General features: G+C 38.2%; 1 protein-coding gene across 1 annotated transcript; it reads left to right on the top strand.

Moving 5' to 3' along the window:
• Positions 1–2821: 2821 nt before the first annotated feature.
• Positions 2822–9717, top strand: TMEM70 (transmembrane protein 70). The gene is made up of 3 exons (XM_042924158.1): positions 2822–3130; positions 4314–4419; positions 9180–9717. The coding sequence occupies exons 1-3, from the start codon at positions 2921–2923 to the stop codon at positions 9635–9637; spliced, it is 774 nt and encodes a 257-aa protein (XP_042780092.1). The 5' UTR covers positions 2822–2920; the 3' UTR covers positions 9638–9717.
• The last annotated feature ends 481 nt before the right edge of the window (positions 9718–10198 follow it).

Below are 10198 nucleotides of genomic sequence, written 5' to 3' on the forward strand. Positions count from 1 at the left end.
TTTTGGAAGTTTTTGGTTTTGATGGTAGCTCAGAATAGACTTTGGCAGGAAGGAGGGGCAATGGGGTGAGGAGCGGAGGCTGTGAGCCCATTTTCAATCAGACTTTTCCTCCTTTACTTCAGAAGTGTTTTCTCCCCTTCTGTCTTCCTCTTTTTCTCATTGCATTATCACCCTCTAAAGGATCATTATATTCGTTGCTTAGAGAATGATAAAATTTTCCAGATGAGGATACTGAGGCTAGCTAATGCCAGATTTAGGGCTAGAACCTAGTCCAGGATAAATTTTTATTTACATAGTCAATATAAAAGCTTACTGTGCTTATTATATTGCTTATTATGAAAAAATATAGATTGCAGATAAGTTTTTTTCCATGCATTTTTACATAATCATACTGTGTATATGTGGTTCTATATTTTGTTAACTTTCCAACTGAACTTCTCTGTAGCCAAAGTTTCAACAAACATCATTTTTAGCATCTGTATAGAAACACATTGACTAAATGTGATTTTGATAATCTGTTGACAAATTATTTTCCAGAAAGATTCTTCTGTTTATGTTTTAAACCAGTAATGTATAAAGAAATGTTTTGGGTTCTTATCAGTGTATTAGGTTTACCAATTTTTTTTCTTTTTTCCATCATGCCATTCTGCCCTTAAATTCACCTTAAAGGAAGAAAAGAGAGCTGGTGGATGGGGAGGAAAGACAGCTAAAAACAGACAAAAAGGACATACAATAATGGTGGCCATACATTCTACAAGTGATAATTGTTTTTCAGTTTTACATCAGCCTCCATTTTTTTTTTAATGTTTATTTATTTTTGAGAGAAAGAGCATGAGCAGGGAGGGGCAGAGAGAGAGGGAGACATAGAATCTGAGGCAGGCTCCAGGCTCTGAGCTGTCAGCACAGAGCCCCACGCAGGGCTCAAATTCAGAAACCACAAGGTCATGATCTCAGCAGAAGTCAGATGCTTAACCAGCTGAGCCACCCAGGCATACTTATCAGCCTCTGTTTTTAAAGGGAACCTCTTAGATGATATGAATGGGTATCAAGTCTTATTTTTAAAGTCTTAGTATCATTCTAAAATCCCATTCAAGTAGTTTATATTCAACAAATGTCTATATTACTAGAACTGGGAAATCTAAGCATAAATAACAATTCAACATAATTCTACAGCATAGAATTTTCAGAATATGATCTCAGTTTAGCTATTTAGAAACCTGAAGTAAACCAAATATTATTTTTATTTGCTTATAGTATCTGTTGGGGAAAAAACAAAACTAAGCCTAACAGAAGTTAAAATTCAAGTTCTCAGTATATTATTGAAGTAATCAGTCAAGGACGCCATTACACTGAGACGGCTCTAATACCTTGATAGCCTATGTAAGCAAACCAAACCTAAGCCAGAATTAATTCCTATAAATGTCTAAGAACAACCAATCACAAACAGCCAACTAGATTTCCCCAAATAACGCAAATGCTTAAACTATAGCAAATGAAATAACTTCCTTGCTTTGCTTCTTCGTCTTCTCTGTGTTGCCACTAGCTCCTCTCAATGGAGGACTCTTAACCACTTTCAGTTTGGTGCTGCCCAATTTGAATAAATTTTTGCTCAAATAAATGAAACATTTCTAATATATCTCAATTTATTTTTGTAACAATATTAAAACACTATATTAAAAGAAAATTTTAGACATATATCAGTAAAATGGAAAAATGCTATTTGCAGAATCAATTACACTAAACAGAAGAATTTTAAAAGTCTAAGTGGAAGAGGAGGGCCTGGGTGGCTCAGTCTGTTGAACGTGGGACTCCTGATTGCGGCTCAGGTCATGATCTTGCAGTTAGTGGGATCCAGTCCTCCCCACCCCACCTCAGGCTCTGTGCCCTGACAGCAGACCTGCTTGGGATTCTCTCCCTTCGTTTCTCTCTGTCCCTTCTCCAGTCATGTGCACGCATGTGTATGCACTCTCTCTAAATAAATAAACTTAAAAAAAAAAAAAGTAAGTGGAAAATAACTTTAAGAAAATGAAGTTATTCATAAAGAAGCAGTGTAATTTTATCCTTTTGGATACCCAGGGAAAAAAAAGTAAACAGGATCTGGAGTTCTCAAGAACTTTAGTTTAGACTTTTAGTTTGATCTTCTTACATGCAAATAGCATCTGGAGTCAAAAACATTGTTCTGAAATAGTAAACAAAGGTGTGTCTACTAGTTGGATGCTCATCCTTCAAGACTCAGCTGACCAATTTTATGCGGTCTCTTTATATCCTCTGCTCCTTAGTCTTCACAATAGGTCTTCAATACCTCTTAAACAAGTAATGAAGAAACGTGTATATGGATGCGAAGGATTCCAGAAGAGGTATTTGACAAGTATCAGGATTATATGAATAAATTCCATTTATTTTCTCCCAATCCAATGGTTGGATTAAATTACCATTCATTTTTGTCCAAATTGCATTATTATTCTGTGGTAACAGGCCAGACTCATTTTCCGGAAAGAAGATAGTTTTGGGGGCCTAGAAAATGACGCCAACTAAGAATGAAAGACTTTAACCCTGGCTTCCAGGCGTTGTCCTCCGCTCATGGCTCTCCCTCTCCTCTGTCCTTCCACATTCTCCTAAAGAGCGCTAAAGTATGGGAAAGTAAAGCTGCGCCCAGGATGGTCGTCGGCCGATCCCTGCAACCAGACTCCGGTGGGCGGCGTTCAGAGCTCAGTCTGCAGGGAACGCGCGTGGCCAAGGTTGCGGGGAGACCGCGAGTTCTGCGCACGCGCGTGAGGCCAAGCCTGCCCCCCCACCCCCCGCCCCGATTTCTGGAGGCGGAGCGAACGTGGCTGGTCCCAGCTGCGGTCGGTTTGGGAGCTGGGCCTCGCGGTTCCCGTTGTCGCGGTTGCGCCGTCGGCCGCCAATTGTCACGCGCGGGATGCTGCTTCTGGCTTTGGGCAGCCCGTGGGCGGCCGGACTTCGGCTCGGCGGGAAGAGGACAGTGCCGTGGGCGGCTGCCGCGCTCCGAGGCCCTAGCGCGGCCTCGTCGCGTGTGGCCTCCTGCAGCGGCTCCCCGGGGCTGGTTGGCGGTGGAAGCGAAGGGCAGCGGGGAGCCCGGCCGCTCCTCGGGAGTCGGGTGCGAACGCAGGTCGGCAGTCAAGGCTTGCGGACCGAGAGAGGATGGGAGTGGAGGTGGGCGGTGAGGGTGGAGGTGGGGGAGTGAGGGTAGATCGGGCCTGGGGAGCCCCCGCCCCGGCGGCCTGGTGACCCTGGTGCGGAAGAAGCTCTCTGAGGGCAGCGCAGAAGTACCGGGCCTCGGCCTCGGGAACCGGCCCGGGATCCCGGGGTTTACAGCACTCACGAGTCTAGGAATATCTGTTGGAAAGTGGTCATTTTCTGGGCGGTTCTGAGTAATTTACAGGTGGTTGCAAACCCAGCTCGTGGGTGCCGACTCTTCTCTTTCTATTCTTGAGCGGAAGCTCGGAGGGGTTAATCTGCAACATTACAGGCACCATCTGGAGACTGAACTGAAAGAACTCAGATAACCGGACTTTAAGTTTGTTCTATTTTTTTTTTATTAGGTGAGCTTATTGTAAGGAATTATTTTGCTCTTTGGAAAAAGGGGTTGGGGACGTTAATGCTCTCATTTTATCTGAATAAATTGTCTCCTAATCCTGCCCTGTAAAGTATCAAGATTAGTAAACAAGATTGAAACTTGGAAATGCCTAATATGGGAATTGGAATTTCATTAAATTTCAACATAAATGGATCAGGCATGCCTTTTACATTTTGAAGTGTGTGTACTGTGAAACAAATTTTTAGACATTCGGGGAACTCTTCTGCTAAATGTGATACAGGATTTCAAGTGAAATATTAAGAGGAACAAGGGAAGCAAGGAGATGCAGAAGTATTAAAGACGGTCTGGACTTCAAACAAATTGAATTTGCAGTGTTTTATTTACATTACATTGAGGATTTTGTTTTTTGAAAACTAATACGCTTAAACTTTTGACATTTTCATTAGCCATAGAATGGAAGAGACTGTTCTACTGAAGTTTTTAGTTGTTCAAAGTCATGCTTTATCTAGGAGGCTTTGAGCTGGGGTGCAAACCTAGGTCTTCACTCTCCAACTCCGCAGGTTGTGACTGGAGTTCAGGAAAGAGATTTTGTTAGTTTGATTTCTTTAGCTCTGAGAATTCCTTAAATAACCGTATGTGACAAGTTCTCTTTTACTCTTCATTATAATTTACAAAATACACTTAAAGAAAATTAAAAGTTGGTCTAAATGCACTTTATTATGTACTCACATTATAATGGTCTCTGTTTCAATAGATACCTCTTTGTTGGGAAAGGTGTGTTCAATGCTTACATACACAGCTTGAAAAATCAGAAGATGGAAGGCTGATTTATACTGGGAATCTGGCCCGAACAGTGTTTGGTGGGTAATCAAAAGTGAGGGTAATTTCCTTTGTAAAATGTACTTAGGATGTTACCTCTTATTTTAGTACCTCTTAATCACAAGATATGAGGAAAAATTAGGTTATATATTTTTTTCTTGTGTCCTCTTAATGCAAGATTCAGAGGTTGAGACCCTTGCATTTCTAGGAGATTTAAAAAAGATTTTTGAAGACTGTTCATGGCTGTGTGATCTTCTGGCTGGGTGCTAAAGCTTCCATCCTTTGGTCATCTCCCAAGGTGTTTAACAACAAAGTAAAACAGAACAAGAAGTGTGCGTTTATTTGTGTAATGTTTGAGTATGCAGAGAAAAAATGTGGAAGAATACCCCTTAAAGAGTAGTTATTTTGAGAGACTACACATTTACTTCATATATTTTTTAATTCGGCAGCTAAAATGAGCATATAATACTTTCATAATTAAAAAAATACATTACTTTTACAGCTTTTCAATTCACCTTAGAATTTTCAAGAAACATGTTTAGTGGCTTTTGTAGGTGGTAGAGACTAATAGGGAAGAAAAACTGTATTAAATGACTACAAGTTTGAAGCTCTTTCCTTAGCTCTTAATTTGGTATTTAGTATGGAATAATTTATTAGGGAAGGTCAGAAGAACTTAGGTATGTGATTTGTTCAAGTTCCTGAGGTTGTATCTCATTTTAATAATCTTAAAAGAATAACCTGAAATATCCGAAGGATTACTTTATAGCCAGGTCAGCCACAAGATCTCAGCACCTTCATTTGCATTCCTGTTTTTGATTATGCTGGTGTCAACTGATCATCTAAAATTTACTCTGCAGGGGCACCTGGGTGGCTCAGTCGGTCAAGCGGCTGGTTCTTGGTTTTGGCTCAGGTTGTGATCTCGAGGTTGGTTGGTTTGAGCCCCTTGTGGGGCTCTGTGCTGACCATGCAGAGCCTGCTTGGGATTCTCTCTCTCCCTCTCTCTCTCTGCTCTTTCCTGCTCACTCTCTCTGTTTCTCAAAATAAATAAATTTCCAAAAAATTTTTTTTAATTTACTCTGGGAATCTGTAAGTTCTCAAGTGTGAGGTATCAAAATAGACTGTTTAGAGGACTGTGTAGATATTTAAAACTTTGGCAATAAGGACTGAGTGTAATCACTATTGAGAAGAGTTCTGAAGTTACTGGAAAAATTAATTTTCAGTGGTTAGAAATTCCTCTAGGAGTCAGTACATAAGTAGGCCACTGAGCATTTGTCACATTTCTGACCTGAGATACCTGGATTTAAACTACTAGACATGTTAACAGTGATACCCATAATACCCTTTGTTCTGAGCAGACCCTTACTTCAAATGCAGGGAAGGCTTACTAATTTATTTATTTCCATTTGACTTCCTTCTTTAAAGATGAGAATATAAATGGTTAATTTTCATGGGGTTAGGATGTCATATTTGTGGAAGAGCATAGCCATCCATGGTATTCCAAGTTCTAGAATTGTAACTTCTATAAGAATTTAATGTTTGAGTTCTTTCAACATTATGGTGATAGAAAGTCACTGTATATACTTTATAGAGATTGCTGTTTTATTTCTTTACTTATTTTAAAGTTTATTTATTTGTTTTGAGAGTGAGTGAGCTCAAGCCAGGGAGGGGCAGAGAGAGAGGGAGAGACAGAATCCCAAGCAGGCTCTGCACTATCAGGGCAGAGTCTGATGCGGGGCTGGAACTCATAAACGGTGAGATCATGACCTGAGCCAAAATCAAGAGTCGGATGCTTAACCAACTGAGCCACTAAGGCGCCCCTGATTACTATTTTTTTTATGTAGGAACTGAGAGAGAAATACTTTTTCTATGTAAAACTGAATGAGAGACATTAAGATAGAGGTAACGTTCTTGGAGATTCTTTAAACTACCAAATGGATCCTACTTTAAAGACATTTGAAGAGTCTTTTAGTTGATTGTTCCTTTTAATTCCTCCACAAATAATTAACTAATGTCACAGTAGTCTCATTTTAGGTTAAGAAGAATTTGAACATGAACAGGTGTGAAAGAAGGGCATCCCAGGCATGGAGTAGTATGAGCAAAGACATGAAGCTGGGAAAGCCCAGAATATATTGTTTAGAAAATGACAGTTACGTCAATCCAGGCAAAATAAAGTATATGGTACATTAGTTTCCTTGGACTCTTGTAATAAGTTTCCACAAACTTGGTGGCTTAAAGCAACAGAAATTTGTTCTCCCTGTTCTGAAAGCTAGAATTCTGAAATCGGTGTTGGGAAGGGCCATGTTTTCTTTGTGTCTCTGTCATGTTTTATCCTTACAAGGATATTCTCATTGGAGTCATGGCCCACCCTGTTCCTGGATGAACTCATCTCAATTTTTGATTGTCTACAAAGACCCTATTTCCAAATGAGGTCACATTTGGAGGTTCTGGGTACACATGAATTTTGAGGTACACTATTCAACCCACCATAGTGTGACAAAAGTCTTGGGGAAAAAAGGGTAGTTGGAAGGACTAAGGTGGCTTTTATAGAAGGCATCTTGGTCCGCATTGTATCCCTATTGTATTGTATTGTATTGTATTGTATTGTATTGTATTGTATTGTATTGTATTGTATGTGTACCAGTGTCATAGCAACTACCTGTGGGAGGAAGGAAGGAATTATTTTTAAATTACTGATGCAAGATAATTAAGCCTGTAACCAATAGCAATGTATGAGACTGTGTTACAGCCTCATTAACAGTATGTTGTCAAACTTGGTTTTTGGCAGTTTTGGAGGAAAACAATATCTCACCGTGGTTTTAATTTCATGTTTCTTATGTTTGAGGTTTATTAACATTTCTTCTGTTTAAGGGCTGCGGTTATTTTTGTTTTAGTGAGCCATCTGCTTCTATTTCTTGCATGTTTGTGGACAGGGTTATTGATCTTCTCATATCCTAGTAACCTTTTATATGTTGGGGATATTAACACTCTGTGATATAAGTTGCAAATATTTTTCTCATTTGTCTCTACTTTGTTTATGTCCATGTACATTTTTAATCAGATTTACCTTTCTCCTTGATTGCTTTTGTGTTTTGAGTCATAATTAGAAAAGTTTTCCCATTCTCAGATTATGAAGGACTGCATGGATATTTTCTTCTTCTATCTCTATGATTTTATTTTTTACATTTAAATATCAGGATTATTTGGAATTTTCCTAGTAGATGGTATGAGGGATGGATTGAGTTTTTATCTTTTTTATATGGCTATCCAGTTGTCCTAGCACCATTTTTGCCCACGTATTTGAGATGTATAGTATATAAATTTATAGTATATAAATTTCCATATGCAGTTAGGTTTATTTCTGGATTTTCCATTTTGTTCAACTGATCTGTTTTATTGTGCACCAGGACCACACCATTATAATTATAGACTTATGTTTTAATATCTAACTTCTCCCACCCTTTTTTCTTACTTTGTTTTTCCAAGTTAAATTTATAACCAATTTGTCTAGGATCTCAACTTGTCGATCTTCTAGAAATTTACATTTTAAGTCACTTAATTGTGGTAAAATATATGTAACATAAATTTACCATTTTAACCATTTTTATTTTTTAAATGTTTTTTATTTTTATTTATTTCGAGAGAGAGAGCATGCACAAGTGGTGGGGTACAGAGAGAGAGAGGGAGAGAGAGTACTCCAAGCAGGCTCCACACCTCAGCGCAGAGCCTGATGTGGGGCTTGATCTCACCAACCATGAGATCATGACCTGACCAAAATCAAGAGTCAGTTGCTTAACCCACTGAGCCACCCAGGTGTCTCTTAACCATTTTTAACTATGCATTTCAGAAGTCATTGATTTTTAATGTTTTAATGTGACAGGTAAAAATATCTCACTGTTTTAACTTGAATGTCTTTCATTGATAAAGAAGTTGAATATATTTCCCACGTGTTTCTTTCTTCTTTTTTTTTTAAGTTTTTATTTTGAGAGAGACAGATACAGCATAAGTGGGGGAGGGACAGAGAAAAAGGGAGGGAGAGAATCCCAAGCAGGCGTGGAGCCCATTGCAGGGCTCTAACTCACTAGCTGTAGGATCATAACCTGAGCTGAAACCAAGAGTCAGATGCTTAACCAACTGAGCCACCCAGGTGCCTTATTTCCCATGTGTTTCTTAACCACTGGTGTTTGTTTTGTTTTGTTTTCGGTTTTGTTTGTTTGTTTTGGTAGTTTGCTGTTTTAATCCTGGGCACTTAGCCTGATAATGTTAGCCTCATATATAAACATTTAATGTTAGATATGTGGAAGTGCTTATTAATAGAGTTTTATTTGATAATCTGCTGGCTGAATTAACTTTTATAGTATTCATAAGGATCTTTGAGTAATATTGAATCTTTTCTTGGGGAACTGAGATAGAGGGCCAGTTAACCCTAAAGCAGATTTCTTACCTGGAGAGGCAGTGCAATATATTGGTCAGTGGCCTGGGCACTAGAGTCAAATTGCCTGGGTTTGAATCCCAGTTCTGCCACTTGGTAGCTCTGTGATATAGAGCAAGTGCATTGTTTTTCTCATGTCTTAAATGGGAGTGATGATAATTATCCGTCTATTTCATAGTGCTTTTTCAAAGATTTTGTGAATAAAATAAAGTATGTAAAGACAGAGCCTAGGAAATAATAATCACTATGTGTGTGTGTTGATTTTATTGTTTTGGTGATGCTATAAGAAGGTGGAAGTATTAATTGAATAGGTTGATTGTTTTATAAAATTTATATATATTAATCTTTTCCCATTTTTTTTTTCCTATTTAGGTGTGAAATGTTTCTCTTATTCTACAAGTGTCATCAGCCTTGCATTTCTACCATACATTTTTGCACAAAATAATATTATATTTGGAAGTCTGCCTTTGCAAATATTATTTTATGGCATCATAGGAAGCTTTACGGTGATCACTCCAGCACTGCTTCACTTTGTTACAAAAGGCTATGTCATTCGGTTGTACCATGAAGCTACAACAGACACTTACAAAGCCATTACTTATAATGTTGTGCTTTCAGAAACGAGTACAGTGTTTCACCAAAATGACGTGAAGATTCCAGACAGCACACATGTGTTTACCACGTTTTACGCTAAAACAAAATCACTGTTAGTTAATCCAGTGCTCTTTCCAAACCCTGAAGATTATAACCATCTAATGGGTTATGACAAACCATTCACTTTTGAAATGGAAGAAGACAGTGAAAAGAAACAAGTCAAAGATGAGAAATGAGTCTGCTGTTTTCATGTTTGTGCTTAAATGTGATTTATGTTCCAGTGTATAATAATTAAATTGCCTTTTGTTTTCTGTTAGTGACTGACTGTTAAAACCAATTTGAAGTTGTATCAAACAACTTTTAATTAATTTTCAGAGAATTATGTTTCTGTATAATAAAATAAGCTATGTTTGAAAAACAAAACGTAATATTCTACCATTTATGTTTTTAAAAAGTGAGAATACACGTTCATGCTGGCATAGGCATAAGTAATTTTATATAATAAGTGTGGCTGCCGCTAACCTGGGGATCAGATGTCAGAAGCAAATAGGAGAGCTGTTTTTTGGGTTTTTCTAAGTGTATAGATACTAACTTTACCCACATTAAAATCTCTATAATTTTAAAAATTAAAGTAATAATTTCAAAAATTATAGGAAGCAGTGTTAATCTCCCTTTGGTTCAAACCACAAGTTTTTGCCTATCTTCTCTGGCATAGTTACCCATAATAAGAATCTCCATGTCCAGTTGAGTGTGGTAGTTACAGGAGAAATGGTGATCTAAGTAGCGATGTCTTTGGT

This window comes from Panthera leo, chromosome F2, assembly GCF_018350215.1.
Source record: "Panthera leo isolate Ple1 chromosome F2, P.leo_Ple1_pat1.1, whole genome shotgun sequence".
Taxonomy (NCBI): Eukaryota; Metazoa; Chordata; class Mammalia; order Carnivora; family Felidae; genus Panthera; species Panthera leo.